The sequence below is a fragment of the Astyanax mexicanus genome, chromosome 20 (genome assembly GCF_023375975.1).
Source record: "Astyanax mexicanus isolate ESR-SI-001 chromosome 20, AstMex3_surface, whole genome shotgun sequence".
Classification (NCBI taxonomy): Eukaryota; Metazoa; Chordata; class Actinopteri; order Characiformes; family Acestrorhamphidae; genus Astyanax; species Astyanax mexicanus.
The window spans coordinates 16,674,638-16,686,959 of record NC_064427.1 but is presented as its reverse complement, the minus strand read 5'-3'; the positions used below and the strand labels follow the sequence as shown (position 1 = coordinate 16,686,959).

Genomic DNA, 12,322 nt, shown 5'->3' with positions numbered 1-12,322 from the left:
ACATATAAAATAGTAAAACAATGATATTTAACTATACTTTCTGGTTATAATAATAATAATACAATTTCCCGTAATAATAATGAAATGTAATGGAACTTGGTTATATGGTTATATAAGAGTTTTATATTTAGGTAATGAGTTCTAAAAGGATAATTTTTGAATGGAAAAACATTTTAAAAGTGCCATTGTTTTTTCAATCACAACAAGTAAAAAACAAATAGGGAAAAATGTTTAGAAACATATAGTGGTCACAAGATTATAGTATTGGGTGGCCACACTTTATTAAATTAAGTTTGCAATTATAATTATTATATAGTCAAACATTCTTCTTTCTAGTAAAAACTGTAATTGTTCACTATTATTTATATGTATATTTATAGAATCTAATACATTTTATAAACTGTATAGAACTGCACTTTAAAGTCTACTAGAAAAAAAGTATGCTTAAAATAATATAAAATGTAATTTATCTATAAAATATTGTCACAAATACAAACCTCTATAAACCACTTATTTAAATAAGTTTCGCGTTTTACTAGTTCTAAAACATGTTTATTTGTTAAAATTTAATTAAATTGCTTTAATTAAACGTTTTACATTATTTATAACTTTTAAAATATAAATGAAAATATGTAGTCATGTACCAAAAAAGAAATGTATTTATATAATACTGTCACAAAATTAACATTATATTATATTATAAATTAATATTATACAAATTAGTATATGATTGATTCATTTTTATTTGTTTTACTAGTTCTAACATCATTAAATTAGTGGTAAATTAGTTTAAGCTTGTTTAATATTGTGTGTCATAATTACAGTGGGGTGATTTATATTAATTATTAATATAAACATTATTATATTATATTATTGATTCATTTATATTTGTTTTACTAGTCCTAAAATAAGGTTTACTTGTTAAATTAGTAATAAATCAGTTTAATTATGTGTAATATTGTGTGTAATAAATACAGTGGGTGATTTATATTATATTATATTATATTATATTATATTATATTATATTATATTATATTATATTATATTATATTATATAAAATTTCAAACAACAGGTTTAATGGTAAATTAGTGATAAATTAGTTAAATAATATTTAATATTGTGGGTAGTAAATACAGTGGGGTGACCTGATGGTAGTTTGGAGGTTTTTGGTCGCAGGATTTATGAGTCACCCAGACCCGCAGCAGCAGCGGCAGCGGCGGCAGTAGCAGCAGTAGCTACGATGCTAATATTAATAATAACAATGTGTTAAAATCAGGAGTTTGCGGAGATGTGAAGCGCTGAGAGCGGGGTGATGGTATCGATACCTTAAGGTAAGATTTTTCCTTCGGTCAAATATTATAAATTTAATCTGAATCTTTATAAATTAGTGTTAGAAGAGCTGTTAGCATGCTAGCCTTTAATGGTGGCTAGCTAACCTCAGAAGCAGCAGCAGCTGATCCAGCGGTTTATAAACAGTTTATAACTCAGTGCGGGTAAAATCAGCGGTTCCAGACAGCAGTTTAAACACGAATATACAGTATTTAATCATCATTTCATTTATTAGGTTATAGCAACTCAAGAAATAAGCGTATTTAACTGACTGAGCAAACCTCTTCCTTGAATTGTTCATTTCCACCTTAAAATGATGCACCAGTCGTTATTAGTGCCTGTATCATTTAAGGTGGATTTTTGCAAATAATACAAACAAATAAAAATAATAACAACAATAAAGACAATGACAATGATAAGTAATAATAATAATGACGATGATAATAATAACAATAAAGTGTCAAATGTATGTCATTTTGAATTATTAATTTCCACCTTAAAAAGACACACCAGTTGTTATTAGCGTGATACCATTAAAGGTGGAATTTTGCACATAATACAAAAAAATAAAAATAATACCATAATAATAATAATAATAATAATAATGACAATGATAATAATAACAATAAAGTGTCAGATGTATGTCATTATTGTTGCCCATTGTTCATTTCCACCTTAAAAAGATACATCAGTTGTTATTAGCGCCTGTACCATTTAAGGTGGAATTTTGTAAACAATAAAAATAAATACAAACCATTTTTTTTTCTGTTTTGCGACTTTTTAATATAAAGGAAATAATATATTATGAATATTTATTTCTATGATTTTTACATTGGAAATTTAATAAAAAAAATATATTCCACGAATATATGTGGAATTATTCTGTAAACAAAAAGTGTTAAACAAACAAGAATTTGTTTATTTTCAGATTTATGTAAAAAAAGGATTAGAACGTTTCAATATACAAATAAATAAAATAGAAATGTTAGCTAAATCTGCACTATAGCCCGAAATTTAGTTTCTGTTTCTGACTATGATGTAAAAAACATACTTAAACATACACAAAAAAAATAGAATATCATTGACAAGTTACTTTATTTCAGTAATAATTCATTTTATATAGGTGTATTACACACAGAGTGATCTATTTTAAGCGTTGATTTCTTTTATTGTTGATGATTATGGCTTACAGCCAGTGAAACCCCAAAAATCAGTGTCTCAGAAAATTTGAATATTATATTATAAGACTAATTGGTGCTTTTGGTAAGCAGTGTGGGCAGTGTGCCAAATCCTGCTGGAAGATAAAATCCACATCTCCATAAAAGTTGTTATCAGCAGAGGGAAGCATGAAGTGCTGTAAGGTTTTGTGGGAAAACAAAACTGCACTGACTTCAGAATTGATAATAAAACACAGTGGATCAACACCAGCAGATGACATGTCTCTCCAAACCATCACTGATCATCAGAAAATTTTACATTTCATTTGTAATTTAAAGGGAGCAGAGTCTGGAGGAAGAGTGGAGAGACACACAGACCAAGCTGCTTGAGGTCTAGTGTGAAGTTTCCACAATCAGTAGAATTTTATAATAAATGTAATGCTTATTTTAGCAATGGGTTCACTACTTCCAAAGTGTGTCTAGATACGTTTAGACAGATCTTATGTAGAATAGCTCTTTCTAATAATAAATATCTCTATATATGCTGATGTTATTTCCACAGTGCTCCTGTACACCAGCTGTGTCCAGATAAACCAAGATGCCTCAAAAGATGATGAAGAGCGCTCATTACATTGAGCTGGGCAGCTACCAGTATTGGCCGGTTCTGGTGCCGAGAGGGATCCGATTGTACACTTATGAACAGATCCCTGTGTTTCTGAAGGAGAACCCGTACATCACGGACGGATACAGAGCTCACCTGCCCTCTAAACTGTGTCTGAAAAGGTAATAAAGTGTCTTAAAGTGTGCATCTGTAGCTTTTTTCTGTTTTGCGACATTATATAGTATTTCCTTTTAATATGAAAAATAAATACTATGTTCAGGGTTCATACGGTCATGAAAAACCTGGAAAAGTAATGGAATTTGAAAAAAGCAATTTCCAGGCCTGGATACGTTATGGAAAATAAAAATACACAGAAAGTTTTGGAAAAGTCATGGAAATTTGGTCTACAAATATTGTGGTTCCGTTTATCGATGGAGAAAATCTACTTTGAGCCAGTAATTTAGCCCTACACAATGGAGCAGGTGTTTCAGGTTTATTTTAGGCCTACTATAATCAATTTCAGTAATAGTTTTAGTTAATTTTTGTATTGTCTATGTCTGCACTGATGTTTTAAAAATCGTATGGTCATGAAAATTTGTCTTGAAGGCATGAAAAAGTCATGGAAATATATTGGTTAAAAAGTGTATGAACCCTGTATGTTATGAATTTAGATACAGAATGAGATCTTCTCATTCTGTGTGTTTTCTTTCCTTTTTTGATTTTTACATTGGAAGTGTAATAATAAAGTGTATATTAAAGCTACAGGAAAAAATATGGAATTATTCTGTAAACGAAACATGTTTCTCTTCAAATGTATGTAATTTATGTATGACGTAAGAACGTTTTAATATAAAATAAATACGTGTATAATGGACTTTGGGTGTATTAAAACATGATAAAAAAGTTTTTACCTTTGTTGAATAGCTCCTCTCCGCTCTCCTGCAGCTTTGTGAGATCCAGTCATTTTGTGCTTTTTGCCCAGCACTCTGTACAACAACCATATCAGGGGAAAAATTTGCCCTGATAAATTGCTTTTTCTACTGTTATTCAGGCTCAAAGTATCTCAGCACTTCATTGGTAGAATCTGGAGAGCTCTGATATTTAAAACGAGGGATTTAGAGCTTTAAAACTGCACAAGTCAAAAGAAAATTATTAAAAGCCGCTGTTTACATCCCATAATGTAGGTCAGTGATTCTTAAACTTTTTCTATCATTCCCCACCTCAGAAGAAGGGGAAATTCCACCCCCCACCTGTCCCATATGGCCCAACAAAATAGTAATAAAATTAAAATGCAATTTAAAAATTTATAATTTATTTAAGTAACATTCATTTCTGTTTCTAAACCAGTGAGTAACATTATAACACCAGATACAACATTAACATTAATATTCAAAAATGCAGAAAATTGTCCTACTAATTAAATTATTGTTTAGTTTCTCACTTTTCATTCTGTGTAAAATTTAGGTACGGCAGGTAAATAAATGCCTTTGTCTTATCACAGCATCAGTGACTGCAATGAGCCTGTTTTGCACTACACATCTTCTCAAAATGGGGTTGCATACTTGATCCTGCCACTTTCAGATCATGCTCAACCTTAAGCTGAGATGTATAATTTGTTTTCAGTGAAGTCTTTTGTTTCTCTGTTAGCGTGGAATCATCCTGTTTAACTGTTTACATTGTTCCGGCAACATTTTAAACATCCGGGGCCTTTGCCCGCAACCCCCTCGCTCCTTTTTTGGCAAAACAGAGAGGCATTAATAGGACAGGCTTTAAAAATGTTAATGTCTTCTGATTCCTTGCGCCCCACCTGCAATACGCCCCACAAACGCTGGTGTAGGTAAATCTCCGGGCACCACCATCTTAAATTTAAGTCACAATAAGTCAACTGTCGAACAACTAGAACGAATAGGTAGGATAGTTCTGAGCAGATTGCAAAATTAATTCCTTTGAAAATGCATGAATTCCAGCTGAAAATGCTGAAAATATCTGGTTGATACTCTCGATTATTAGAATGCAAAAAAAAGAACCAACAACAAATTACATAAACATTGCTCAAAAAAGTTTTACTATTCGTTTTGCTCGACGGTTGACTTATTGTGACTTAAATTTGCTTAGATGGCGGCGCCGGAGATTTACCTACGCTATGCGATCTAAAACAGAGATTTTACTAAGCTTCTTGTGCAGTTTTAAAGTAATAAATGCCTCGTTTTAAATATCAGGACTCTCCGGATTCGACAAATGAAGTGTGGAGCTACTTTGAGCTGGATAACGGTGTAAAAAGTGATTTATCTGCAGAGGTTAATAAACTATGCCCTGTCTCACTCATTTTCTAAAAGCCTGTTTGGGCAAAGTGCACAAAATACTGGATGTCAGAAAGCTGCAGGAGAGTGGAGGAGAGTTATTCAACAAAGATAAGTACTTTTTATTATGTTTTAAGGCACCAAAAGTCAATTTCACCATGGAGTTCTCCTTTAAATTCACTAATATGGGTGTGATTTTCAATATTGCAGCATATTTGTGCTGTCCAACGAGACGGTGAACATCTGGAGTCATCTCCTGGGCTTTCTGCTGTTCTTCTTGCTGGGTGTGAATGATATGTCCTCAGTGCTGCCGGCCGCAGGGGCTTCCAGAGAGGACTACGTCATCTACTCCATAGGGCTCTTCTGCTTTCAGGTTGGTGCATGCAGGATTTGCATTAAAAAAGAAATTTAGATTTATCGTATCTCTCATGTAAATTAAGAGCTTTGGGGTAAAACAAATCACATTTATTTACATATCTATACACAAAGTCTTAACCAGAAGCAGTGGTTTTAAATCTGAGCATTCAACTATGTAAAAAACATAAGAGAGCACTTAAAAAGGATGAGTTTCTTTGATTTTACCAAATTGAAAACCTCTGGAATATAATCAAGAGGAAGATGGATGATCACAAACAATCAAACCAAACTGAACTACTTACATTTCTGCACCAGGAGTAAAGCAGCATAAAGTTATCCAAAAGCAGTGTGTAAGACTGGTGGAGGAGAACATAATGCCAAGATGCATGAAAAAACTGTGATTAAAAACCAGAGTTATTCTACCAAATATTGATTTCTGAACTCTTAAAACTTACATATGAGTATACTTGTTTTCTTTGCATTATTTTTGTTTTTAGACATTTCTCATTTTCTTCAAATAAATGCTGTAAATGACAATATTTTTATTTGGAATTAAGGGGGAAATGTCTGTAGTTTATAGAATAAAACAACAATGTTCATTTTACTCAAACATAAACCTATAAATAGCAAAATCAGAGAAACTGATTCAAAAACTGAAGTCCTCTCAATTTTTTTTCCAGAGCTGTATATGTAATTAATAACAGTATTTTATACTAAAGTGTGAAGTGTTTTTCTTATTTATTTAAATAATGGGCAGTACACTGATATGCCAAAGGTCTTATTGTTCATAAAGGGTTACTGGGTGATGTCAGCCCTTTCCCAGCATGCTCACTCACCAGACTTCTCTGATTCTCTTGATAGCGTGATGTTACGGCATTCACGCTCGCCAAACTTCTGATTGCTCACACCTGGACTGACCTGTATAAATATCCCCCAGTTTTCTTTGTTTCTTTCTGGGTATTGATTTTAGCTTTCTAGCTCTTCTGTTAAGCATTTATTTTGATTGTTTTTCAGTGTTCCCAACTTTTATTTGTATTTTTAAACCCCTCTGCCTGCTTACTCTGGTATGCTGTTTGTTATTGCGGCAATTTTGATACTGACCCTGCCTGTCCCTGACTACCCCTGTAAGCCATTCCCCTGTGTAAAAACGTTGTTTGATCGGGATCTGTCCATCTTGGGAATTCCTATATTTATATACAGTATAAGTTGCTGTGAATTGTATGCAGAATGAGGTGTAAAGTCACGAGACTCTGGTGTCTGTCTCGTGACGTAGCGTGTCAGTCTATGTGTTTATGGTGTGCAGCTTGTTGACGAATTGTTGTGTTTAGGTGTGTATGCTGTGCTCTGTGGGATATCATCTCTTCTGCTGCCATCGTTCGGAGAAGACCAGTCGCCGATGGCTATCGCTGGACTACGCTGGAATATCTGTGGGAATTCTGGGCTGTTACGTCCCGGGGGTCTTCTACGCCTTCTACTGCAACAGTGTATGACACACTTTCATATTAGTGTTTAATAACAGTACAGAACTTGTGATTTAATTATTTAGTCATTATAAATATAGTCTTTTAATATTAAATTTACAATGTAAAAAAATCTTAAAAAGAAAGAAAACACATTGAATGAGAAGAGGTGTGCCCAAACTTTTGACTGTCACTGTATATACAGTTTGTACACATACAATATCAAATATTTAACTGCAAATATGATTCTTATTATTATTATTTTTCTTTTATTATTCAGTGCTATTGTACTGTAACTCACAGGTGTCAGATTAGCAGTTAGCAGGTGTAAATGAGTCAGTAAATAAAACATATATGTTTATTTTGTGTCAACAATGTTAAGCTTTAAATGATTTTAACTCTGTTCTCTCCTCAGTTGTGGCGGCAGGTGTACCTGGTGACGGTTCTGGCTCTGATTTTAGCCGTGTTCTCAGCTCAGATTCACCCGCTCTACCACACCCAGGAGTGGAAGACCCTCCGCTCCACCATCTTCTGCTCTGTGGCAGGATATGGCATCATCCCGGCCTGCCACTGGGTCTGGCTGAACGGAGGATTCCACACTGAGATCGTTCAGGTAAGGATTCATTCTAACTGTAAAGCATGGGGGTGGTAGTCTTATGTTTTAAGGCTTGTCATTGTAATTGGGACTGAATTCTGGATTGTATAAGCTATTGTTTGTTAACTATATCTCAACAGAAATGTTTTTAAGGGATTTAAATTCCTTGGGCACTAGGGGTATTCTGTATTGTATCGTTTGCTATAATATTGGGAAAAAAAATCTTTATTGAGATCTTCTTGAAAGCAGTCTATTTTATATTTATTTTGTTATTTGCTGCATTTAATATATTTAATAGTTTGTTTGCAATGTACTCACACTAATTTGCTGCACTTTAGTTTTGTTGTTGATTTTTGCTGTTGCATTACTTTTTTTTTTATTTTTTTGGTTGGTTACACTTAAGATTGGGACATAAGGTTATCAAGGAAATGTTTTACCACAAAAAAATTGCACTATTTTTTCCTCTCCAGGTGTTTTTCCCTCGAGTCATGATCATGTATCTGATTGCTGCCTCTGCCTTCCTGTTCTACATCAGTAAAGTCCCTGAACGCTACTTTCCAGGTAAGTGCTCACTTCTCCATCTTTTATAAAAGTTGGTGTGATGCCACCTCATAATATTATCTAGAACAAGCCAATCTGCATTGAATTGAATATGAATTACTAATCAGTAATAAACATAAAGCATCTTATGAAGGCTATAGCTTCTTATATGGTGTATTTTTCATGACTGGCAATTCTTAGATAATTATGACAATAATGCTTAAAAAAGGACGTGTTGTTTTAACAGGGCAGGTGAACTACCTGGGTGCGAGCCACCAGCTGTGGCACGTGTTGGTGGTGCTGATGTTCTACTGGTGGCACCAGACTGCAGTTTATATCATGCACTACAGACACAGTCAGCCTTGTCAGGAGCACAGCGGCAGCATCAGCAGCAGCAATGTTGGGTAGTGCTGCTATAGAATAGAGGCTCTAACCACCACACTCTTAATATTAAAGCGTTTAGGAATGAGCGAGAGCAGTGGATTCTTTCTCTGAATCCTGTATTTTCAGTTCTGATTTGAGCCACTGCAGTGTGTGATATTGAAATCCTAGTTGTGAAGCATGGGGAGTGGCAGTGTCCCAGTTTGGAGCTGATTGCTGCCTTGAGACCAGGATAGATTATTAATGCTATTATTAATGTACCTGTTAATTATACCAGCAGAGAGGTAAGTCTATCTGTCTGTGAGTGGGTTATGTGGCAAGACAGTGACCCAAAGAGGGCTGTACGATATTGAGGAAAAATATTTATATATTGCAATATTGAAAATATTAAAAATGATCTTGGACTTCCATCACTCTGGAAATGATAAGGTGCATGAAATCACGTTCAAATCCATCTGAAATTGCATTTAATTTCTGATTCTGCTAATCTGATGTGAGTACAATTTAGATATGCAATATCTAAATATCTAAATAATAAAATTTTATGCTGGCAGTCTGAAAATATTCTAATAATACAGCTCTGGAAAAATGAAAAGACCACTTCAGTTTCTGAATCAGTTTTTTGCAGAAAATGAGAAATGTCTGAAATAACAAAAAAGATGCAGAGCTTTCAGACCTCAAACAATGCAACAAAAACAAGTATATATTCATAAGGTTTTAGGAGTTCAGAAATCAGTGTTTTTAATCACAGTTTTCATGCATCTTGGCATCATGTTCTCCTCCACCAGTCTTACACACTGCTTTTGGATACATTTATGCCTTTACTCCTGGTGCAAACATTCAAATAGCAGTTCAGTTTGGTTTGATGGCTTGTGATCATTCATCTTCCTCTTGATTATATTCCAGAGGTTTTCAATTTGGTAAAATCAAAGAAACTCATCTTTTTGAAGTGCTCTCTTATTTTTTTTTCAGAGCTGTATGATAAGGCGCTTGATTTATACAGTATATTGAGTTGTAGTACTCAGACTGAGAACAGCCCAGTGTTCTAGCTCATGTTAAACGCTGTAATATTGAGTGTGGTGGGTTTTGGGGAACTGGAATATTGGATTTTCTGTTACGGACTCTTCTGAGGCTTTTAAAGGTCAGTACTGCTGGATTATTATTATTATTAGACACGCACACAGTGAATATTTGATTGAATGAATATTAAGGGGTAATCATAGAGCCAGTATGAACATATTATTCTGGAACTGCCTGTAAAACTTGCATCCTGACTTGAATGTGATCTACTTTTCCTGTTTTTTTTCTATGTGATTATACGGGGTGTGAAATGTTCAGACTCTCAGATGTTCAGCCTTTTTTATTATGATGATAATGATGATGAGTATTTAAGCATTAATGTAACCCATCAGACCCTTTTCTCATAGCGCTAGTGTATTTGGTTAGTGTATTTATTTTATTGTGTTTTTTGGTACACCTCACACTGTCGCACTGTACTGTAATGTCAGCACATTAGATTTGGACGCCCCTCTTTTTTATCCAGTAGCATCACAGCGCTAACGCTCGGAGAAAAGTGCAGCGACTCGGTTCTGATACATCAGCTCACAGACGCAGTCTTGTGCTGATCCACATCACCCTAGGACTGATGAGGGAAAAGAACGCCATCTACTGTACACACCCAGAGAGAGCAAGAACAACTGTGCTCTCTCAGGGTTCTGGCAGCTGATGCAGGCTGCAAGCTGCATGACCGGGATTCGAATGAGTGATTCAAACCAGTGATGCAAAAACATTGCATCTCCACAGTTTTCAATGGAAGTCACTGTGAAAACATTTTATTCCAGCTGCAAAATTCCATTTTGCATCATTTATATTGGTGCATTCATCATAAAATCTTAATTGTCAAACAGTGAAAAACAACAAACATTATGTAATACAGTATATAATATACAGTACCAGTCAAAATTTTGGACACGCCTTCTCATTCAGTGTTTTTTTTTTTGCATTTCTTTATTTAATGTATCTTCTACACTGTAGATTAATATTAAGGCATGAAAACGATTAAGGGACACATAGAATTACGTAAAAAAACAGAAAAAAAGTCTAATTCCTCCACATTAAACCCCTGATGATTTGAGGTGATTTAATTGGGATGAGCTGTAGCTTCACAGTGTGAAGGAAAAGCAGCAACTATTGTTCAGCACCTCCAGGAACTTCTTCCTTCAAGACGCTGAGTAAACTATTCCAGGTGACTCTCCCTCATGAGGACACTGAGCTTAAGGGCATTTTCAGACCAGCACTATGTGGTTCACTGTCACTACTGTACACACCCACTATGTGGTTCATGGAGCAGCACTGTCACTGCTGCTCCATGCTGTTTACACACTAAGAACATGGTCTGTGCTGCGATCACTGCATGCAGCCATGTGACTACCATTAAAAACACTGTGTTTAAAAGTGCATATGAGTAATTTCCAGCGTTTTGTGTTAAAGCAGATTCACATTGCACAGATGTACGCTCTGGAACACAGATTCTTCTCACTATATTTACTTTTTTTGCTCCCACGCCAGACAGCTCTGACCAATCAGAGGAGACGATGTGCTCACGTGGTTTATTGGTGCACATTTTGGTGCGTTTAGGTTTATACCTTTTGTAAAACCAAACCAAACAGGGAGAAATTAACTACAGGTGTAAAAACGCCCTGAAATACCAAGAGTGTGCAGATCTGTCTTCAAAGATAAATCTAAAAGTATAAAACATATATTCTGGTTTATTATTAAAAATAATTCACCATGTGTTTGTGTATAGCTTTAATATGGTGTTCAATATTAAATTCACAATGTATAAAATCATTAAAAAAAAAACACACTAAATTAGAGATGTATGTACAAATGTTTGACTGGTACTGTATGTGCATATTGTACAATTGTGCAATTTTGTAAAATTACTATAATTTCCCCTTTATTTTTAATCTGGAGCACTAGCTGTAGACAGTGGTGAGGAGGCCCTGACAGCACTAAAGCACTATAACACGATCACTATTATTTTTAGGGCCCGAGCACCGAAGGCGCAGGCGAAGCCTGCACCGGAGGTGCAAAGCCCTATTGTTTTTGGTCCGTTTATTATTAGGGCCCGAGCACCGAAGGCGCAGGCGAAGCCTGCACCGGAGGTGCAAAGCCCTATTGTTTTTGGAATGTTTATTAGGGCCCGAGCACCGAAGGCGCAGGCGAAGCCTGCACCGGAGGTGCAAAGCCCTATTGTTTTTGGTCCGTTTATTATTATTATTATTATTATTCTGCCTCTTTGCGTCCATTTTTGAGGCATTTCCGATACTCGAAAACTCACGCATTTTGGCACAGGCCTCAAGCTCGGCGAAAATTTTAAAGTTCCATAGAGGCTGGACTTTGGCGTTGTTCAGGAGCTCTATAGCGCCCCCAAACATCGGCAGTGGCCGGGATGAAGTTTGTCCAACGTGCACCAACTTTGGAACGCTCATTGACCTCCTCATAAACAACAAGAATCACTAGGTTTTATTTGACTCCGCCCAACAGGAAGTCGGCCATTTTGACAGGAAGTTGCAAAATAAAAAGTTTCCCGCTGGGT

The 12,322-nt window shown here is 35.1% G+C and overlaps 1 protein-coding gene across 2 annotated transcripts; it reads left to right on the top strand.

Moving 5' to 3' along the window:
* Nucleotides 1-1,193: 1,193 nt before the first annotated feature.
* Nucleotides 1,194-11,193, top strand: paqr3b (progestin and adipoQ receptor family member IIIb). 2 transcript variants are annotated; one of them, XM_007229920.4, is made up of 7 exons: nucleotides 1,194-1,332; nucleotides 3,066-3,270; nucleotides 5,599-5,761; nucleotides 7,074-7,229; nucleotides 7,621-7,818; nucleotides 8,271-8,361; nucleotides 8,588-11,193. In XM_007229920.4, the coding sequence occupies exons 2-7, from the start codon at nucleotides 3,086-3,088 to the stop codon at nucleotides 8,746-8,748; spliced, it is 954 nt and encodes a 317-aa protein (XP_007229982.2). In that variant the 5' UTR covers nucleotides 1,194-1,332; nucleotides 3,066-3,085; the 3' UTR covers nucleotides 8,749-11,193. The 2 variants fall into 2 exon arrangements, with proteins under 2 accessions (XP_007229982.2, XP_022536684.1); XM_022680963.2 differs by having other exon boundaries at nucleotides 3,050-3,270.
* The last annotated feature ends 1,129 nt before the right edge of the window (nucleotides 11,194-12,322 follow it).